The sequence below is a fragment of the Topomyia yanbarensis genome, chromosome 2, assembly GCF_030247195.1.
Source record: "Topomyia yanbarensis strain Yona2022 chromosome 2, ASM3024719v1, whole genome shotgun sequence".
Lineage (NCBI taxonomy): Eukaryota > Metazoa > Arthropoda > Insecta > Diptera > Culicidae > Topomyia > Topomyia yanbarensis.
Genome location: NC_080671.1, coordinates 418,199,860 through 418,223,209, shown reverse-complemented (window position 1 = coordinate 418,223,209; position 23,350 = coordinate 418,199,860). Strand labels below are relative to the sequence as shown.

At 40.4% G+C, this 23,350-nt stretch overlaps 1 protein-coding gene across 2 annotated transcripts in view; it reads left to right on the top strand.

Moving 5' to 3' along the window:
* The window catches only part of LOC131685201 (proclotting enzyme), an 88,296-nt gene that overhangs the window by 55,160 nt on the left and 9,786 nt on the right, over nucleotides 1-23,350 (top strand). For both annotated transcript variants that reach the window (XM_058968753.1, XM_058968752.1), the window contains exon 2: nucleotides 10,856-10,999. In XM_058968753.1, the coding sequence (XP_058824736.1) occupies nucleotides 10,856-10,999 (144 nt within the window). The remainder of the gene's footprint in view (nucleotides 1-10,855; nucleotides 11,000-23,350) is intronic.

Below are 23,350 nucleotides of genomic sequence, written 5' to 3'. Positions count from 1 at the left end.
AATTTTTCATGTCAGTTGCTAAGAAAAGAAGATTTGCATCACTTCTGACTTGCTTTTCATTTTATTATATTGTCCCCTAGTTTCTATCTCTTCTCTGTATTCTTGAAGTTTTCTTTTTGCGTTTGGCTCTGGCCCGTGTATGAATAAACTCTCCTTACAAGACCCAGCTGATGGTAAAATAGGCCCGTCATCAAAGACTCCGACTTCCCGTTTCAAATCATACACTCGGACGATATATGGTCTTCCTTCGGATCAAAGATAATCCACCAATTATTCTGAATATTTCGGAAAAAAATGACGCAAAAATATCCAGCAATGACAGATATCTTGAATGTTCAGATAAGCTGTAATATTCCGTCTAAAACAAGCAAATGACGTTGCTGCCGACATGTCTTTTATGAAGGACTACTACGTAGCTTTAGGGGGCTCGGTGTGACAATTGTGCAGAAAATCATGAGTATGACTCTTGCACTTGAAATGCTGAAAAGTATACCTGTTACAGGGAAAGTTCGCATGATCTATTACCAGGTCCCGCGTTCAATTGGCGCCCGAGTAATCTGAAGCATTCCCTTAAATGACGCTCTAAGTACTTATTTGCGGAAATTCTAAAATGAGCTGTCTCACTCTCTACGACAAACCATTATGCTCTCTTGGCTCAGAAAGACTTTGACTCTGACGGCGCTCATGTGGAGACATCTTTTCTTGCTCATAAAAGTTATAGGCAGATAAAATTCCTTTTAATTGTAATGTAATGTAATGTAATGTAATTCATATGAAAATGGATGTACCGTAAAACGGGGTCACATTGATTAATTTTTCAACAGATTTTCGAATAACTTTCTTTAATTCAGGTAGATGTAACTGTTTGCATTTTTTAAACAAGTACTGGTACTCATAGATTGAAAACGTCCAAATTGTTTGGTAATTTATTTCGTTTTATTATAAAAATAAAATAAATTTGTTGTAAATTTTCATTTGTAGTTTTCGGGGTAACTTTGATCAGCAAAATATGTGTATCGAAATGAGAAATAACGTTTCAAATGTTGTGTAAATTTCTTGGCTTGATATTGTGACGTCTCAAGAGAGAATAAAATTGCCCAGAAGGATACAGCTGACTTTTATCGAGCTTTTAAAAAAATAAAATAAAATTCTTGGATTTTTACAACAAAAAAAAATATTCGACGAAAATATTTACGGTTTCTAAAAAGTGATCAGTTCAGTTGAAGTTTATTGATTTCATTAATATACAAGGAATTGTTTGAACAGAATGAAACGATGCATGAAAGTTGTATCATTTTCAATTTGAATTTGTGTTTATAAAAGGTTCATTAAATGACGAAATTATCGTTGCCGGAAGATGCTGAACATGTTTAGAATGTAGTTTGTATTTTGTCTCAATGATTTTGTTAAAAGGAATCATCTTATCGTACGTTACTGAAAAAAGTCTCATTTGATCAAACTTACCCCGGTGATCAAAGATACCCCGTTTTATGGTAACATTGCTTGTATTTGCGAACTAGATCACTAGAGATCAATCAAAGTAGTTTTGACCACACTGTCCACTTATGACGGTTCTTGATGCCCCGGGGAACTCACCAAGTTCTTAAGCGATTATCACACCTATTTCCCATCGAATTCTTGATCGATTCGCTTTACAAACTTGATTTCAAATGAAAGATGCAGTAATCCCATTGACTGCTATTGAATTTTAGTCGATTCTGACTTTTGGTTCCGGAGTTATAGGTTTGTTGGAAAGGATACATAGGAATTTCCCATATAAACCATCACAATCGTAATAATGCAGAGGCTACAGATTTGAAATGGTCATAGAATTACTTCCATTCGCAGGTCCAGATTTCTTATTGCCAATCAAACAGTTTTCGAATATATTGTCCACTATTGGCACCCAGACAACCATTTTACACTTATATCACAATCTATGATCGCATTGTGCGTACATTAATGCGTGAACATTAAATCGCACAAGGTGCTTCAAATGCGCGATATGAGTGCAAAAGTGGAGGCGATATATATGCATTATGAAAAAAAGTTCTACCATATAAGATGTAAAAAATAAGTTTATGCGAATTACTACATGTCGAGTAATTCAAATACTCATTGTGATTTTAAAATCTCATATTTGCGATACAAAGGAACATTATAAACGAATTACTTTAGCAATATATGCGATGTGTGTCAGTTATAATTACGATGTTTTTCGATGTTTTATACGATTTACACCGTATTTCTTTTCAGTGCCAAAAAACAAAAAAAAAACTAAATTAGTTCCAAAACCCATGGCGTGGTGCTCTTTTGTCTTTAACTTGGAAGCTGTGCACACATTATTTTTGCATTTGTTCCTCTTACATCCGACATATTTAGTCTTCCATCCAGACTCGAACCTTGAACTTCTTAGTCGTCAAGCGGCACTCTCTTCTCTAATGTATCTTCTACTTATCTGAAATGTCGATTTTTGGCGATGACATTCTTCTTTTATCATATATTTAACCAAATTATTTTGCATAACCGCAATATACTTGCGGATGTCATTACGTGATATAATTCGCTACTTTGTACGAGGAAAATATTGCTTATATATGCAGATGTTTGATCACGATATATCACTTAATTCCAATTTCATTGCATCTCATATCGCGAGTTAATTTGAATTTTTTTACAGGCAGATACATTACTTACATACCAATTATGCTGTGATTACCAACTCTTTTTAGACTGAATATTACAAAATCAAGACTAAATTATCTGGCGAAATTGGGTGCTTAATATTCTGGTTAACATAAACTTTAAAACTATTTATGAAATATTTGCATGTGATATCTTAAAGGGGTATACGCGATATTCTCTCACAAAATATGCTGGAATCAATATATTCTCTCGATAGGGCACGACATTAACTTAACTAACTCGTGTATTTGGTAAGTTGTGCTTTAGAAATTACATTATTTATACATCTGACGTAGTAAAAGGATTTTTCCTTTCTATCTAATGAACTTATAAAAGTATATCTGTGCAGATCTTTCTGGCACAATGGCAACTCTGCATTCATATGTTAAAGAGTCCAAATCAAACAAAGGCCTGAAAAATTGTTGCTTCAATTTTCAAGAAAATCTGGCTGGATGTTGTTGGCTCGAATCAAAGCTTGTCGAAAGTAAACAAAGTTCATTTCATATCGTCAACCTGGCGCCCAGGTGGTGAAATCGTTAGAATTCAACGGGGTGCTGGAGCGTTGCCAGAAAATTTTTATTTCCAGATGAAATTTTACTAAACTTCCCAGTTAAGCTCAGCCGGAATGCTGGCTGGTTCTAAGTCGTATTCCGGCTCCGGTGATACAACCGATTCTAGTTAGAACGTTTAAGGGGTACAATTCCGATGCGGCTTAGCCGCATATCCGAGGCCTAGGAACAGAAGCGGCGCCAAGCCGCTGAGGATCTGCCGGGCGAGGTGGCCACCGACCCGCCGTCGGAAGCAAGCGAACCTGTGACACAGACTAACAGACATAACACTATGAGGGAATTCCCTCAAAAAACATCGATCCGACAATTTTCCCAGAACACTAGCTCCACCTTTTATTCAGTCCCAAACACTCATTCACTGGTGGGTTACCCCTCTGGTTTGGGAACAATTTTTCACTAGTGGTCTATCCCCCATATGCTTGTTCATATGTCAGTGGCGCCATAATTTCAAATGTGGCCACAGTCCCAACTACAAATGTATTTAAAATGACCGTTGAAGCGGGCGAAGCTTTGTTTTTGACTGTTATGTCTGTTAGTCTGTGCCTGTGATTCATTCGTTTGCCCGGCTTACTCAAACATAGGGGCTATCCCTAGTTTAAGTCCGACTGAGCGGTAGCGAAGTCGGGCAGCACGCGCAAAAGCGATGTGGCGTAGCCACATTGGGTGGTGGACACAAAATAAAAATGGCAACGCTAGCAAAATGTAAACACAAATGAACACTCCGGATGACCCTATCGTCAATTGACATTTCGACGAGTTTTGATTCGAGCCAATAATATGGGCCCTAGAGTACCTTCCGAAAACAAAATAACGTGATCTTAGGAGTAATACTCTTTAGAAAATTCCTTGTTTAATATGTGAAGCGTCTGAAAATACTAGTCCATGATATGTTAATTTTCAAAATATTTTTGTTTGTAATTGTTTTGCTGAATGACATTTTGTCTATGAATGCAAAAGTTTCTTGATAACGCCACCCGAAAAGGGACCGTCAACAAACCGTGCAGACAAAATTCCAGCATTTTTAGACCCACTCCCCATTCGTTCACTTGAGTAAGCTTTTCCCAACAAAAAGTCCGCTACGCTACGCTTGAACTACGTTCTCGAATTTTGATATTTTACATAAAACAATTACTTCTTTAGACGAGGCTAATTTTTGGTTAAATGGGTATGAAAAACAAAACGATGTTGTCGGTATGATGAGTGGCTTGAAGATATCCCAGAAACTCCGTGGCATCCTATAAATTTTGTGTCAAAAATTAAGTAGAGAACTGCTTGTTTCCAAATGTTGCCGTACAAGGCTTGCAACACCTTTAGTTTCAGTTTTAGTGGTATAATAAGTCATACGGCCGACCATCGATTAATTGAAACCAAGTTCGAAAGATGAATCATATTGATAAATAGTAATGTCGATTGACCGCCTGCTCTTGCGCGAATTTATGTCTCTCATAATCTCAACAACTGATGCGCTAGATGCCATAATTGAATACGGTGGAACTTGGTGAACTAGGGAAAGCTTGGTTCAACGGACTGCCATTTGTAATGATTCAGAAGATAACGAAAACTGAAATAATGAAAAAATTGATGATCACATGCCAACTCAGCCTTCAAATAATCCAAAATAAAAATAAAACGTTGAAAGCACCCTTTATCGATAAATGTATTACTAAGAAGAAAAATATTGCAGCAATCGAATACTCTCAGTTCCTATTTTTTGGACAAATATCAAAGTTGCGACTAAATTTATTATTCAATTTGTTATTTCGTGGTCCACTAACGAAACATATGTGTAACACTGGTTGCGTTATTACCAATTTCAGTTCCTATAACCATTGAGTCCTTATCCCTATCCATTCATTTTTGAAAGATTCGCAAGTATAAATACATTTGATTTGCCGTTGGTTTAAAATAGCTCCTATTTTAGTGGAAATACTTTATTTTTATTGTGTCTTGAAATAATATTTTCCTGTGCTTCGCATAGGAGTATAACCCAATAGTTCAACTATTGGTATTAATGCTAGTTGGCGCCACCGTACAGTTCGACGCCTGTATAATATGAAGTGTAGCGCATGAAGTGTCATCGGTGAATTTTCGCAACGTAATGCAAACAAAAATACAACTTAATTATTATTTTGCTGGACTTTAGTTATGAATTGGTCAATTCAGTGTTGCGAATGCCTTTCATAAATACGTGTGAGTTTGTGATTCAAGGTATAACCATGACATGTGCCTGATACGTGCGTATGACAAGAATACGACTAGAACGTTTTCAGCAAGAATAGTATAGTACAGGGTCACATTAAGGAAAGGTATATTTTGATGTGAACTGAAAATTGTTCGATGGAGGCAAAACGTATGCTGGAATAATAGTTGTTTACAAATTAAAAGCTTTGCTCATTGATAAAAATTTGGTCGAAAACCGTATTGTTTCGTATTCACCGAAATCACATCCTAAATTTGGCCCTGGATGGCTTGAAAGCCATGTTGCTTAAATGCTTCATTTTCTATTGTATTGGAAATAAAACCTCAACCGGCTTGCGAACATTTATAAAAGTTTACCGTTACAGCAATTTATGTCCCTGATCTATGATTAGTGTGTGTTTTATTGAATAACATTGAATTTCTAATATGATTCGGATTTCCCCTTGAAATTTTTTTTAAATACTATTTATTATTTGGTTTCACCAAGAGCGCGTGAAATAACAAGAAGTGGAATGAAATATCACTCGATAGACTCTGATGCGCAGTAAAATTTGAGGCTTCATTGGCAATTTTTGATATGAAGAATGACGGTACTGTTCATATTTAAATAATCAACTTGTATTTTGACTTTGTCTTCATTTTCATTTCCACTGGTAACATAATCTTAACTATTTACATGAAAATATGTTACTTTTCAGTTGCGATTGAAAGTTCAGGTGAACGACAAAAAGGTATCATTAAGTAATCTTGTTGCGATCTGCATTCAACATATTGACAACAATATGATTTCATTTAGTTATTCTCAAATCGCTATTGCAACGAAACGGGAACTAGTTTTTACAGTTTTGCTCAATCATAATTATGTTGAAAATCGGCCTAAAACAGCGCTTTTTGGGTCGCGCAGGAAGTTAGATGTCAGTTGCAACAGCACCTATTTTTTGTTACCAACTGGTTATGAAATAGTTACTGAAACAAAAATTGCTACTTGGGCGCTGTTTCAAATCAGTTACGACTAAGCGCAGTTTATCTGACTGGACATTTTTCGCTTGCATTCCATCTCGTCGCTGCTGTGCTATCTTATGACAAACGTCATTTTGGGGTAAACTGAGTTAGATATGCCAGATTACTTGTTTGAAAAATCTCTACAAAGTGGCGTTTTCAGAATTTTGAAATTCTACTTGGTTACTTAGATATAGCGAGAAACATGATGAGAAATTGTGAGTTTTTTGCTTCAAATCACTGTATGTATCTAGAGATTTGCTCAAGTTATATTGAAGTTTTAAATGTTTTTATGTGTGAAAATGTCTGAGGAATGCAATGGCATAAACATTTTCAAAAGAAAATTACACAAGTTGTGAGAAAAACACAGTTTTAGTTTTAAACTGGAAATAAAGCATACTTGGCAACACTGTAATCAAAAATAACAACTTTTTCTAGATTCCCTGACTCATTTCCTTCAAAATGCATTTCACCGATTGTTTATAGACCATATGAACGCAAAAATATGAATAAAAGTTAAAAATTGATGATTTTTTTCTATGGAAAATTTTCCATGCACGATTATGACACGTCATATAAATTTTGTCATCAATACACGCCTACGACACGTGTGAGTGCGACTTTTGTTTACATTCATAGTATAAACTCGCAACATAGTCAACCGATCTTCGTAATATTTGTGAGACTAATGCAGAATAGATAGAAGCATCAATTGTCTTCTTTGGATTGTTTATACCATTTATAAGTTTCAAGATATTCAATCTCAAACTTTAAAAATCGTTTTTCTCGAAATGTGCTAAATGGCGCTTGTCATAAGATACCACAACAGCGACGATCTGTTCATCGGTTTGAATTAGGTGTATCTATCGGTTGGGGTGACCAACATCGTCTTAAAAGTCCGGAAATAGTTTTCAACGGTCGTTGATGTTCGACAGTGTTCAGCTTATAACCGAACAACCTGTAAAACAGTGTTACCAAAGATACAGAATAATCTGTATTTTTACGGATTTTTCAGCCATTTTCATACCAAGAATCTGTATGTACATATATACAGATTTTTGTGTATAAGTACAGATATACAGATTTTTGAGAAATGATGTTACAAAAATTATTTTTAGAAATATTATTTTCAGTTTCAGTAATACTTCTTCTCTGTCTCTCAGCTTAGCTCTCCATATTAAAATATATCTCCACTTTTGAGAGTGGTCGCTCACTCAGAAAGGTGAAGGTATGTAATATACTCGGGTTAGCACCCAGTAAACGCCTGGCTGAATTCTACTCCCAGAAACGTTAATTGTAATGCTCTGTGACTTTGAAAATTCTCAGTTTGAAGTACGAAAAGTCGACAACTGCATTGGTCGAATTAATGTATATAATTATATATCAAAAAAGTCATTAAATGAAGAAGAAAATTATTTTTTCATTGTGCACATCGATAAAGTTCAAGTTTCTGGATGTAAAATATCAGAACGGTTTGTAGTGTTTTATATTTACGAAAATGTAAACAGGTCCTTGCTTGACTGATTTAAACCACAGGAATTAATATTTTCGATAGATATTCCAGCAAAAAGTTAAACGACTCAACTGATTCGATACAGATATAGACACAGATTTTTCAAGAAGTAAATACAGATGAAAAGATTTTTAGGACAAAATTACAAATCTAATTTTGGCAACCCTGCTGTAAAATATGAAAATATTGAAAGCGGTCCAAAAAAGAATTTCAAATATTGGGTTCTTACCATTTCTTGTTCATCCGCCCAAATTTTCTTGTTTTGAATAATACACGTAACTAAGGCTACTACAGTAACTATGAGAACTTCACAGCATGCGTTGATGATTGTCTGTTTTAAGGCACCATCAGGCGGTGAGTGCGGTCAATTCTGAAGAGACCGAAGCCTCATTGTAGATTTTCGAGACGTTCTTCGTACGTTTCACGTCCTTATTATTTGTTCTTGGTAGCACTAATCCTGTAATTGTTCTGTGCACTAAGAATCGGCTGCGAAGTCTGTCGAAAAAGAAAGTCAGGTTCTGCAATGGAATGTTATATCAAGCTAGTGTTTCTGGATTACAGTTTCAGATAATCCAAAATTATTGACCTGTTAGGCTTCTTAAAATCAAACGGGTCTGCAGCCATCTCAAAAATATTACTTCACAGCCGAGAGGATAATCATAACAAACCGCCGGCTGATGAAACAATCTAAAAAAGCTTCCGATCATTTATGACCAATTAACTTCAGCGGCACCGGCGACGAAACCCCTTTTTGCGGCGATATATTACCTTGAACAAATGCAAACAGCAACAAATAAATCCATAAATACATTAGCTGGCACGGAGATGAAATCATCATCAGCTGCTTTTATGATGCTGCGCCTCGCCTCGCCTACTGCGTCACCATTGCATTATGACCGCCACCGTTCCATCAGACTGGCCATCCATCGTCCGTTACCTTGACACGGAACTTTACTTTTGCTTTCTTTCGCTATTTACATTTTCTTCGAAAAGTCACACCTTCCCCTTCCTCTACCTGGGCTCATGTATCTATTCTGTCATTATCGTTCGTCACGAAACAACAGCTTCAAAGGTTGCGCCGGGCCAATGCTGCGGTATACATATTATCTGATGGCAGGGAACTCTCGATTTTAGCCGACGCTGACGCAGTTGAAGAGAAAACCGGTTCTTTGGATTTTCGGTTGTTTGATGCAGCGGTCGTCGTGTTGTAGCTATTGTCCGTCCGGTTCTACTCTTGCCTAATTAACGTGATTTAACGGGATGTTTCAGTTCCACGAAGACGTTTCTGAAGGTCAATGACTCTCGTTTGATGAATGGCCTTGAAGGGTTCGGTGAATCAGTTTGGATTCTGAGAAAGGTAATGCAATTTAATGATCATGAGCTTAAACTCTTCAAGCTTTTTTAGTGTGAGTACATTTTTACATTTTTTTTACTTCTGTGTTGATTATTTTACCGTGACACTGAATAATGGGAGAGGTAACGAATCCATCTTAGTTCTTATATTCATCCGACTCATTTGAATAAATAATTCAGAGCAACGAAGAAAACTGCACTCAATCCGAATTTTCGCTTTGCCTAAACAAAAAAAAAATTATATTTTCACCCTAGTTATTTTTATTGTTGAGCTTTTTAGGAATAAGCAGAGATATTGCTTTTAGTACAGATCAAATTTACGGCGCTAGTGGTTTAATGATAAGCGTAATCGCTTCTCTTCCCAGTAGGTCTGAGTTCATTCCCAGGCGAGATTTTCTGGGGCGAAAAGTTTTTTTTGGGGCGAAAAATATTCCTTCGGAAGGGAAGTAAAGCTTTTGGGCCCGGTCCATGTGTTGATGGGCTGATATGTAGAGGGTCCTTCTGGTTGTCCCTCTCTGACATCGGCGATAGGCACTCAGTGCGGACAAAGGCCGACAGCAAATAAAAATGAATAAAATCGCTATTTTTTTCCGTTTGTCCATGCTACAGGCGGATACACCCACAAAGTTGCATAACCATCGTGCAAATCTGACAGACTGGCAGGGTCGCATAAGTCACTTTCTCCCTGTCAGCTAGCTAGCTCGTTACCGAGCCTGACTTCCTTTCTTTGGGCGAATAACAAAAGCCACACCAAACGGCCTGTCTGCGCCTACTCCGTGCGCCTGTGAGCGCGTTGTCCATAGGGCTTTGATCCGCGAATTGATCGCATTGCCATTGAACGCGCTGCGTATCATTGCCGGTGCGGCGACGTAGGCCGCGTAGCAATGCCAAGGGTTTATTTGTTGTGATAGCGCAACCATTATACGCCATTTACGGACTATTTGTAAACAATAGTTTTTTTTTGTGCTCCGGTGATTCTACTACCGACAGTTTTGTTTCACCCCTGCAATTATTTCGTTCCGTTGGAGCTGCTGCTGCCAATAATTTCTTTGTACGTTTGTACGGTGGACTCGGTTGCCTGACAAGCCACGCCCAGGCTTAGTGGAGTATTTCCGCATGGTTCCGTTCGCGGGCATGTGAATGAATGGCATGAATGAACGCCTCGCACGCTTACGACGCCGTAAGCCGGTAGTGTGGTGAGGCGGATAATGAGGTAGATAGCGTAGAAAGGCTATGCCAGCAAATATGCGTCGATGTGCGAAGGAAAAACGCAAAAACGCCATGCTTGATCGATTAGATAATCGCTGATATTTTTCAATAACCGAGGAGCTAAGCCGAGCGCCGGTTAGTCCGGCCTCGAGGTCCGGCACCTGCAGCGTTGTTTTTTTTCTGTTTTCAGCAAGTTAGTGGCGTTTACCCCTCGTCGCGAGGTGCATTCGGTAGTGGCCTAAATTCAGCGTTGAATCAGGTCTCAGGTGTTAAACGGATTATCTAATCGAGTATTGATTTGTGTTTTTTCTTCTTTTCTCTTTCGCAGCGTTGATCGTGACGACGCTTGTAATCGCAGTTTGCCAAGCGGAAGATGGTGGCGGAGGAGGAGGTGGTGATGGAGGCGGAGGGAAGCGAACGCCGACACTGATTGACTCCGGGATAATCGGTCCGAGCAAGGTGGGCACGAAAGGTAACAGCCGATGCAGCAGCCGACGCAGGCCAAGCCGCACGGAAAGAAATGTTGGGCGTTAATTTGGATTGTTTTTATTTCTTTGTTTCATATCTCATTTTTTTATACAGCACCAGATATTCTAAAGCCCCTAATAATGAAAAAAATATTTTGTAATTTCAAGTTTATTTTCATGCACATATTTGGAGCATGAATATAAATGTAAATTTAAGTTCCACCACAAATACACACAACTTGTCGTGCTTTCTTCAACTAATTTTATTATAATTTTACACGAGGATTGAAAATTGCAGTTTCTTTAAACGCAAAACCAATGCACTTCAATGTATTTTTACTCGAATACTGCTGTAAAATGAATGACATGTAATATTATATGAATGAAAGTGTAAAATTGTATGCTGTTTGATGCTCCAATCGCTTTTAACGTAATTTTCAATCAAATTTTTGATTCAATCTTTGTCTGTTTACATTCGTATTGATTTACATGTCGTTCAAATTTCATTATTTTTTGGTGTGTGAAGCTATATACACAAAAAACTAGGCCTTGCCACACTACTTTTATTTATTTATTTCTTATTTATTTTCATTTTTCATCTGACCCATTTTGGTCTACATGAAATTTAATGTTGTTGTATGGGAAAAGCCCATTTCAAGGTTCACTTCAGAAGCAGACCTCGAATGCGCGTAAAAACCCATAATCTTTTCGCATGTTTTTCTACAATAACAATGAACTGACATTACAAATTAACAAAATTACATACAAGGTATATAACATTTTAATAACATTACAGAAATATTTTCACATAATCTTATAAGCTAAGTCAATCTCCTAAGTCTATTCTTGAAAACAACTAGAAACATAAAAATCGAAATAGTCATACACACTATTGAAAACATTACACATCCCCCTTATGGGTTCGTTCTGACCGGTGCGCTGAAAGTCGAGTCTTAAAAAGTTACGTGATCTAAGGTTTCTGGGGGGTACGTTGAAGTTGATTTGTGAGAGAATATTTGGGGCATCTCGGGGTATTTCGTCTTTTTGCCAGAGTTTCCATACCGAACAGACGACAGCGATCAATGTATGGTGGTAGCTCTGTTGGGTTACGCCACGGCAAAGTTCTAAGACCAAAGCGGAGGAATCTTGGTTGTACTGCTTCAATTCTGTTAGTCCAAATGCTCGTATAAGGACACCAAATGGCTGTGGAAGCTTCCAGGACAGACCGAACAAGTGAAAAATACAATGCCCGCAGACAATATGGATCAATAAACTCGTTGGCTATTCTTATTATGAAGCCAAGGTTTCTATTTCCCTGTGCTATAACGTGAGAGTAATGGTTTCTGAATGTCAGTTGCGAGTCCAGGAGTACACCAAGGTCTCTGATAACTGACACTCTCTCTCTAGCAATTGACCGGCGATGTTGTAGCTCCAGAGAATTTGATTTTTTCTGCGCGTGAAAGATATTGTAGAGCATTTGGACACACTGAGAGCCAACAAGTTGCGATTACACCAGTTACAGAAAGCATCTAGATGTCGCTGAAGTTCGATGCAGTCCTCTATTGACCGCACAATGAGAAAGAGTTTGAGATCATCAGCATATATGAGTTTACACCCTGTGGGTATAACATAGCAAACGTCGTTGAAGAATAAAGTAAAAAGCAACGGTCCGAGATTGCTCCCTTGAGGTACACCCGATAAGTTGATGAAGCTATATGACACGTTACTTCCTAATTGCACAGACCGAGAACGATCTACGAGATATGATTTAAGCCATCCTGTAAAATTTGATGGAGCACCCAGCCGCTCGATCTTTGCCAGAAGAAGAGAGTGGTCTACACGATCAAAGGCAGCTTTAAGATCAGTGTAAATAGTGTCTACATGTGACCCATCTTCGATGTTTTTAATACAGTACGATGTAAATTGGGCTAGATTGGTGGTTGTTGACCTGTCCTTCGATATGTATGCTTTGGTCTCACGAAAGAGCATATTTTCTACTAGGATCTCAAACAACTTTGATCCTGCGCAGAGCGAGGTTATGCCACGATAGTTCGCAATATTTTGCTTATCACCTTTTTTAAAAACGGGAAACATTACTGATTTTTTCCAACACACGGAAAACACTGATTGCGACAGTGATTGGTTGAAGATTAGTCGTAAAGGTGTACACAATGCACTTGCGCATTTTTTTAGAATAATGGAAGGAATCCCATCTGGCCCCACCGTCGTAGAAGACTTTAACTTACTTATGGCAGCTAGAATGTCTTCGTCAGTAAATTGAATATTTCCAAAATTGATTACATCGCGAGGGACATCTTGAAGGCCACAGTCCACCTGAGTTGAGCTAGCCGATTCATTTTTAAACACACTCGAGAAATGTTTTGCGAACAAGTTACAGATATCGCTGGGAGTATTGGACGTACCACTTGCGAGGAACATACTGGAAGGAGGCCCATTTTCTTTAGGTTTCCCATTTACAAAGGACCAAAACTGTTTTGGGTTTCGTTTTAGGTTCGATTGGGTTTGTGCTACGTGTCTTGAGTAGATAAAGCGATCATATGTTTTGGAGCTGTTACTGGCTATAGTGAACTCCCTTTTTGTGATGTGATCGGGTTTCTTCGAATAGTGTAATGTCGAAGCGCAGCAGCTCGCAATCTTTTCAGTTTACGTAGCCGGTTGTTGGACCATGGTGGTTTTGTTCGGGGACGAGGTGCAGGCACATGCAAGGATGCAAAATGCCTACCTTTTCTGCGGCTGTAATTTTTCTGCCTACATTCTCATTTCTCTTTTTACGCTGCTGTCGTTCGCTAGTGCAGGACGCCCAGCGCTGTACGGCAGTCTGTAAGCAAAGCAGTAAGTAACATGACAAAAAATACTGCCCCCGGTACAGCCACCAGACGCGAGCGGTACAGCTTCTCTTTCCTTATTTTACACTTTTTAATTTTTTTTTATCTATTCAATATTTTCAATCACAAACGACGACAATAAATGCGGTTCGTTTACGCCACGACCGGCATCAACGCTTTCGTGTGCGGGCCTCTCCCTTTGACTACGCAGAGAAAAGTGTACAAAGCGAGAGAACAAACTTTACTACGCCACACTCTCGCCGAACCATCGGAGTACAGCAGCAAAACAAAAATGTATTCTACTGCTCTACGGGAAAATGTACTCGGTTTGGTTACCGTTCTGGCAAGAGCTGTAGTGATGCGTCGCTGTAGCGCTGTACGGCTTGTGCAAATGTAAATATACCGAAAAAAATGTAGTTTATCGGTATCGTTGGGATCCCTGGGCACATGTATACTGAAAAGCTGTTTTAACACCAGTGAGAGTTTTTCTACGGCAGCATCTACATCGATCGCGAAACTCAAGAAAGTCTCCCAGTCGATTGTTTGTAGTGAGCTATGAAGCCTAGAGAAGTCAGTCTTCGAAAAGTTGAACTGCCTGACATCCGTCATAGAGAACCAGCTGCGGACAAATCTGCGTTGCCAGAAGTGGAGGATGATGTGCGTCTACAGCAAATAAAGGCTCAAGTGCCTCTGATACGGTACAGTTCATTGAAGCTTCTTCATTTAAAAAGAGGAGGTCCAGAATTCGATTTCGTCTATTATTCACTGTAGACATTTGTCGCATGTTCAGTACAGACATTCCATCAAGTAAGATAGTACTCGCCTTCGAAAAGGTTGATTCAGAAGGGTCTGGGAAAGCATACCCGAAGGGAATGCTCTTCCAAAGAAGTCTAGGCTGGTTGTAATCACCAAATAGTAGATGTGCCGTGTTGGGTTCAATGGAAGTTGCAATGTCAAGTGCGGAGTCTATGTGCTTCTGAATAATTTCTACATCACTTGCGGAATCGGGGGGAATATATACAACACCCACACAGAGATTAGTATAGGGGCCACAGATATTTACCCAGAGTTGTTCGAGATTGTGAGTGTCATTTTTGTGTTTGGATGAGAGTCGGTTGGAAACTGCAATGAGCACACCACCACCACGTTTCTTTCCTGCACTATTAGGATCGCGATCGTTACGATATACCGAGTACCTTGATCCAAATAATTGGAGCGAGTTGATTTGATCATTTGGTCAGAACAATAACATCATGATCAACATCCGAAGCAGCGATGAACAGCTCATCAATTTTTGTGCGTAGCCCTCTCACGTTCTGGTAGTAGATTTTGAGATGTCCCTGCAAAATTTCTCCTGACGGTTGAACGGTGGTAGATCGAGTGGTGGTGGAAGCAAATGCCTGTAATTGGGGTGGGCTTTCAACGGGGGCAGCATCTGCATGTCCTATTTCGGAAGGACATATACATTCATTGTATTTACCTGAGAAAACGGATACAGGAATTCCATGTCCTTCGAGTTGGTCTGACTTGTTTAGAGCGTTGTTATCTGACCGAAAAAGGTTGATGTCGTGTCCTTCAAGTTATGTGGTAGACGAGGGGGGGCGGTGACGGAGTTGACCTGATTACGTCTGTTGGCAGGGTGCAATGGTGGATCAAACTCAGGGTGCGCAGTATCTCGAGTAGCTTCGGGAGTACATATACCCTCCTTAGCTTTACCTGACCGGGAAAGGTCGCCGCCATAACATCCAAGTTCCATGGCAAACAGATGGGAGTCGGTGATGGAGTCAGGCTGATTTCGTTCGTTGGCAAACTGCAATTGTAGACCAAATTTTACAGTAATCGGCAAGTTACGGCGAGTAGCCTAGAACAAAGTTTCAATAGCCTACCGAACGCCAGCATCTAGTTTAACCCGTGTAGCCGCCCTTCCGTTTACTGAATTGGGACATCTTAAGTTGGGAATCGGTTAGTGCGTTAACAAATAGTGTTTCCAATTTTGGACTAGCGTCAGCCTGATGCAGTAATCCAATGCCATAGTTCTGAAGAAAACGAAGTCGAAACGCTAACCCCTGGGCTAATGCACTAACAGGAACTATGGAACACGTAGGTAGTATGGGTAATACTACCAATTCGAAAATTGCCGAGGGGGGAATTACCCACTCGAAAGTTTAGAACAAATCAAAGTTGAGATTAACTACGTATGTGCCCCGTGCACACAATGCATGCGTCTTAAATTCTCGATGCATAACAGTTTCATATTTTTATTTAGGTGCAAATTTCTTGCACCTAAATAAAAAAAGCTTGCAGCTTTTTAGCAAATGGAAGATCACTGTCAGGGTGTCATGAGCTGTCCACTTGCCTCCTTAGATCCGCTGGATATATAGGAGAGATCGAGGATATCCAGAATATCTCGGGCTGGAATGGATTCGATTAACGGAGATCTGGCGCTAGAACACTAGGCGCACGACCTGCCAACATGTTTAATATCGCGATGCCCGACACCACAAGCGCAGAGATTGCTCTCCACGATCCCAATACGCCGGAGATGCGCATTCAATGAATAATGATTGGACATGACTCGAGATATCAAGCGAAGAAAGTTGCGACCTTCATCCATCCCCTTTAACCAAGGTTTGTTGATGCCCTTGGGATTCCTAAACATTCATCGTCCCACGAAATTTGCCAATTTTTGAGAGTCCTTTGACAAGAAATACTGAAAAAATCGTTGAAGATACGCGATCGTATCGCGTAAATATCACCTTCTAATGCCTAAGTGTTCGTCTTCTCATTAACATGCTAATCTAAGTGTCCCCTTTCTCATTACCCGGAATGGAGCAATACGAGACAACTAAAACTAATATTTGTATCCGGTAATCTGGTATGATTTTTCAGATGAAGCACTCCGGAACTCCCATATTTTTACCAAGAAAAACAAGGAGGAGGAGGCTTTCCATGCTCTATCGAATGGGAGCCTCCTTGGAACTGTTACAATGTGGGCATGGTCATTGATAGGTAATTATAAAACCATAAGTTTTATGGGGAGAATATTTGCACCACAGCCTCTTTTATGATCGCCCTCGCCATTACTGTCATAATAATTAGTATAGAAGCTATTCATAGCTCTCATCATCTGATGAACATTACGATGATATGCGCACTGCAATGCTTAGTGCGAGCATTTTTGCTGTCAGATAAATTAGTGTGTTTAAAGAACAATCATTACGTTTATATACAGTATTATCATTTCATCGCAATACGTCTAACGTTTGAATGTGGATCTGTTGTCGCCAGAAGAGAATTCTTGGTTCCTTGTATTCCGATCAAATGTTGAATCGAATACACAACATAGGGCCTAGCCACCAGACCAGATATTGTTTCTCTCGTTAATCCGTCGACGAACCGGAGCCAATAACCGCGTTTTTCAGCTTTCTTCAAGTTTTTCATTTGCGTTTCTAACGTCGCGTATATTCGGTAAAATTCAGACGATACGACGTTCAAACAGTCCTTATAGGAACTTTTCGCGTACAATTCTGAGTGGGAGACCCTCCATGGTTGTTCGCTCCGGGTTCTCGTTTCGTCTGACCGATAAGCGCAGTGTAAAGAATCCAACCAGTCAAAACGTTGTACGCTTCCACCGGAGGAATTTCGTGTTCTGATTCGATTGTTTCTGATTTAGTGGATGCAATGGTCACGCTAATTGTAGCGAGGTCGAATATAACGATAAATCTAACGCGCTTGACGGCGCTAGTGGAGTACGCATTTGTGTCATTTCTACCGTATTCCAGATGATCTTATTGAAATTGTCGCGAATATCATGCAGTACGATAGATCGGTTACCATCGTGAAGATAACCTCATACCGTGGGAGTTGAAGTCTTCTAGAACCAGCTGAGCCTTTGCCTTTGATACGGATTTAACAAGCGACAGCTTGTATTCCTCATAGTCACGTCACCTATTGACTAGACGAAACTTTCCTTCTAGTCACAAAGTTACGTGACTGTGAGAATAGAGCCCCTGGTACTGAGCAAAGGCTAATCCGATGGAAGTAATTGCCCGTTTTTATCCCTAAAACGCTCCTCCATAGTGTTTTATCGGCCCTGCTGAATAATGTAAAAATTGTGGAAGATCTACGTCGGAAGTTTACAAGGTTTTACATAATGCAAATGCATTGTGTAAAACATAGGAAAATAATAGGACTGAAATAAGTTTTGGATGGCCCATGTGGATTTTCCGAGACCAGGAGCCACTTATTTCGGTTTTGTAAAAGCATCCATCAAGGGTCACTTATGTAGACAGTTCATTAGGAGTTTTTCCACAGAAGGAAAACTTTTCATGATTTTTTTCCGCATTTTCCACACCGTGCCTTGTTTCTACAACGGTTACGTGTAGTCCCAATTTTTGCAACGACTACAATTCAAGACCCCAGGAAAATCTCGAAATGATGAAAAAAATAAATTATTTTCTTATACTCCTCAATTTTTGCTTGCAAACCAGAATTTTTACAGACTGAAGCAACGAGTTCTGGAAGGAGCCAATATTTCGACATTAAGGCCCCTCTCAGAGACTACACCATCAATCTCTCCTTCCAGGGCGGGTACGTAGACAAAATACTTCTTCATACACGGTCGAGTGTTGTTTACTTGGATCATATATCATCGATTTATCGATGATGTTAACAGGCTTATCTTTGATCCGGAAGTAGACCATCCAGCCCAGGGACTCATCGGCATTATTTGTGCCGTCGGAGAAATATTCAAATCGACCTCCATTAAGCCTGAAAGGATGTTGGTTGTCGGAGATACCTTCCCATTAGTCAAAACTATCAAGCGGGCTTCAGTACCCGCGAAAAGAAGGTATTATCACAAGGAATGGAACATTAATGAGACGAAATTTAAAAGAATGGAGTAATTGGTACTTACCTGTGGAGCGTTTGTAGTATTAGTAATCAACAAACACATTTTCGTTGAGCTGTCGGTAAATAACACAAAACATTCAAAATTAAGAAAATTCACTTATTTCGCTCGAGTAGCAATGCATATACAATAAAATGAAATGCATCTAACACATTGGAGAACGTATTTCACATTACGTGAATTACAAAACAAGAGACTTTCGATAAAAATACACTGAAAAAACCTGTTTTAATCCACCTAACGGTACAATTGTGCCTTTCTCATTTCTTCAAACTATGACCATGACCGATTATGTTCAATATAATTGTGGAAATGTCTATTACATTCTTAACCCTAGAACGTTGCACTTGCGTTTTCCACCCTAGAATGTTGCACTGGGGTATAAATGTACCCCACGCGTTTGATCGCATTTTTTGCAGGTAAAAATGCAAACAAAAGAAATGATAATACATCACTTTCTTCGTTTTTAAATTTCGAAAACAGCTGTGTAAGTGAAAGTAATTTATTGAATCAATTATACATAAATTGGTTTGAACAAAATAAAAAGTGAAAAAATCGCTGAAAAAACCCCTCTCCGTATACCATCAACTACGCCCCTGTTAAAATCCAGAAACCTTATGCCAGTCAAGAAAAAATTAGGGGATTTAGTTGAGATTATATGAGAAAGACAAAAAAATCAGTTTGGGCAAGGAAATTTTTTTTTCAAATAAATTTTTTGCCTGGAAAGTGCCCAAGTTGAATTTTTGACGGTAAGTAGGGTACATAATTACCTATCTTGGAACAAAATTTCATCCAAATCAAAGATTGTTTTTTGTGTAATTTTTAAACATTTTTTGTAGGATTTGTCATTTTTAGCCATTTGAAAAATATTGGTAAAAAATCTGTTTTAAACCACCTAGTGGTGCAATTGTGTCTTTCTCATTTGTCCAAACTACGATTCCATGGCTCGTTATGGTCAGTACAATGGTGGAAATGTGTATTACATATTCAGTACGATTTGCACATAGTACATTCAATGGATCGACAACCAGGATTTTGAGATACTATGTGTCGACACTGAAATATCGCTTGAAATCAGCGGCGAATCAAGGAGGAAGATCCGTTAAGAAATTTTAAACCAGTTATAATTTTAAAGTAGCAACCCCTTACTGCATACTCCTACCTAAGCCTATACAAGCCAAAAAAAATTGGCCGGGATTAGGTTGACGATTTTTAGAGCCATTGCATAACCTTTCTATATGAGAAAGGCAAAAATGTGCCAAAGTCAAAAAAATCAATCCTCGTTATTTTTTTTTTGAGATTATATCAAATCTCAATGCATTTTAAAGTCATTTGGCATTCAAAATACAAATTCTACGTTGAAATTTTCCCTTACTCCTCCCCTTTGAGAATTCTTCATATCAATTTATATGGGAATTTGCTGTGTGGTCGCACTCTTCAACCCGCAACTCCGGAACCAGAAGTCCAATCAACAAAAAAAATTAATAGCAGCCGATGGGAAGATTGTACCTTTCATTTGAGACTAAATTTGTGCAAATTGGTCCAGCCATCTCTGAGAAACAGAAACATTTCTATTGAGAGAGGCAAAACGTTTGACCCTTTTCAAAAGACAGTCATTTTAAAAAAAAAGTATGCAAAGTGGCTTTTTGTGACAAAATTTTCATTTACAGAAAGTTTCATTAAAATCTGAAAGGGTGCTGCCAACATTTGTTCGAGTTGGCGGGAACTTAGTCTATAGTCTACTGTGAATTCCCCGGCGGTAGATTTCTCCCGATACCGATGTTCGTTTCCGAGAGCCATTTAGCTCGCCGCTTCAGTTTGATCTATTCGATCTAGTCCCCGGTGGTGGAGTTAGCCTACTCACGAGCTACTTGGTAGGGCGTTGAGGTCGGTCCGACAATTCAGGGGAAGCCTGATGTCCGTTTCACTGGCGTGCCGACGATGCGAGCCCGGCGCTATGTCTCGTACTACTCAACTGGTCCCCGGCGGTGGACCACCTAGAGAGAGTTCCCCGACGGCGGAATTTCTCCCGAAACCCGATTTGTGGTTTCACGGCGGCTTTCTAGCCAATGGCGCTACTTTGTTGGTCTCTTCTCCACTTTCTCTGCAGCTCGGAGAGTATACTCGTAACCACTCTGTTGATAGCGTCCCAGATATGCTCGTCGTGGCATATCTCTTCGACGATATTGTCAACTGTCACACCAGCCATACCCCTTCCAACTTCTTTGAACCTAGGGCATTCCAAAAAGCCACGTGTTCCGGTGTCAATTGCACGTTCACACACTCCGGGCAAAGGTGCAACGAAGCGTGTTCAAACCGATGCAGCTACTTCCGGGAGCTTCCGTGCCCGGAAAAAACCTGCGTCAAATGGAAATTCACCTCTTCATGCTTCCTATGTACCCACGCCGACACATTTGGGATGAGTCAATTGGTCCATGTGTTTAAAGTGCAATATTTTGCTCCAGTTCCCCGATGAGCCATTCAGCTCGCGCCCTTACTTCTTCGCGAATTACTCGGTTTAGTCCCCAACAATGAATTTAGCCTACTCCGACGGAGAAATTCACGGCGAGAGAGACTCTCGCGAAACCGAGCGGTAGATTTCTCCTCTTACCGATGTTCGTTTTCGAGAGCCATTTAGCTCCCCACTCCAACCCGATCTACTCGATCTAGTCCCCGGTGGTGGACCTAGCCTACTCAACGGACCAGCCGGTAGGTGCTGAGGTCCATCCAGCGATTCCGGGTGGAGCGTAGTTTGCGGTTTACTAGTGCCCCAACGACCCACTGCTAGCTATTCGACGCGGTCTACTCGGTCTAATCCCCGGCGGTGGATCTAGCCTGCTCACGAGTAACCCGATAGGGTGTCGAGGTCGGTCCGGCGATTCCGGTTAAGCCCGACGACTGATTCACTGGCGACCGACGACCCAAACCCGGTGCTACGTAGCATACTACTCAACTGGTCCCCGGCGGCGAAATATCTCTCGAAACTCGATTTATGGCTTCACAGCGACTTTCTAGCCAACGGCGCTACTTTGTTGGTCCCTTCGCCACTGCGTCAAATGGAAGTTCACCTCTCCATGCTTTCTATGCATGCAAGCCGACATACTTGGGATGAGTTGGTGGGTCTACCCTCCTTTCTCCGCATTGTCTCACTCCTGCTGCCATTTAGCCAACGAGTCCGCTCGGACCAGTCTCCTTGTATTACGGGCATTTCTCCGCTGGTAGCTTTCCACGTCCTCAGTCAGAGTGATGCAGTTGGGGATCATCCCGGCAATAACGCATACAGCGTCCGAAGATATTGTTCGGTAACCATTCGCGGCTCGTACAGCCATCATCCGGAATGTACTGTTCAGCTTTCCACCGTTCCGCCTGGTTTACAGCACAGCACCCCAGGCAGGAACCCCATATCGGAGTATCTATGACAAAACAGTAGTTGGCAGATGTCTCGTGCTGCTTCTTAGACTGCCGACGATGGGCATAATTCTCGCTCTTGCGTTCGTTGCCTTCGCCGACCTTTCGCAGGCGTAGTCGACGTGGTTGTTGAAGCTCAACCGGTCGTCGATTATCACTCCAAATTATTTCAGTGCACGCTTCGATGCAATCACGTGCCCTCCGACGTCTATCTGTATTCGTTGAACTGCTTTGCAGTTGTTGATTAACAACACCTCCGTCTTGTCAGTCTATCTTCTGACCTTGCACAAAGCAGAACCAAAAAATCGCCACATTATAGCAAGCTATAGGCACCTCCGCTTCTTCAAGTGTCTCACCCATAACCGTTAGTGACACGTCGTCCGCGAAACCCACGATTTACACTTTCCGGGGTAGTCGCAGTGTCAAGACCCTATCATACATCCCGTTCCAATGATTTGGACCGATAATGAAACCGGGAGGAACGCCTGCTGTGTCTCGTATTGACTTCTGCCCTTCGTTCGTGTCGTATAGAGCACTCTGCTCTAGAAGCAGCTCTTCCGGATTTGCCATAGATAGTCAGGCATCCTCATTCTGTGCAGCGATGCTACGATGGATCTCCAGCTGGCGCTTTTAAATGCATTCTTCACATCTATCATGACCACAGCGCAGTATCGATCTACTCTTCGCTTTTGCTTAGATGCCTTCTCGACCTTCTCGGGCACTGTCCGAACTGCTTCCACTGCAGCAGAAAATTCAACTGCTTAGTTAATAGCTCCAGCATTAGACTTAACTGCTCCACTGTATACTGTAGAGGCGCGTAACAGCTGTACTCGACGACGCCGTTGATTTTGACGACCACTTCTTGAATGGGGAATCTGGCCGTAACTTGTATCGCAGTCATTTCCGTTCTATCTGGCACCTAGTTACCGTTATAAGGGAAACTTGATACGGCTCTAAAATCAATGTGACCTTAACTTGTCCTACCTCCAGCGCCTGGTCAGCAGCGGTTACCGGTAAACGAATCATCGCTGTCTGAGTTCCTCCGTACCCTTCTTTAACCGGATCGTCATGTGCATGTGCACAGGTTGCATTGTTGTTTCAGTGCACCTCTTAGCTTGTCTACCACCGTGATCTCATCCAGGTCCTTGCACACAATTACTGTTTCCGGGTTTAAGGCTTAAACTTCTGCCTTT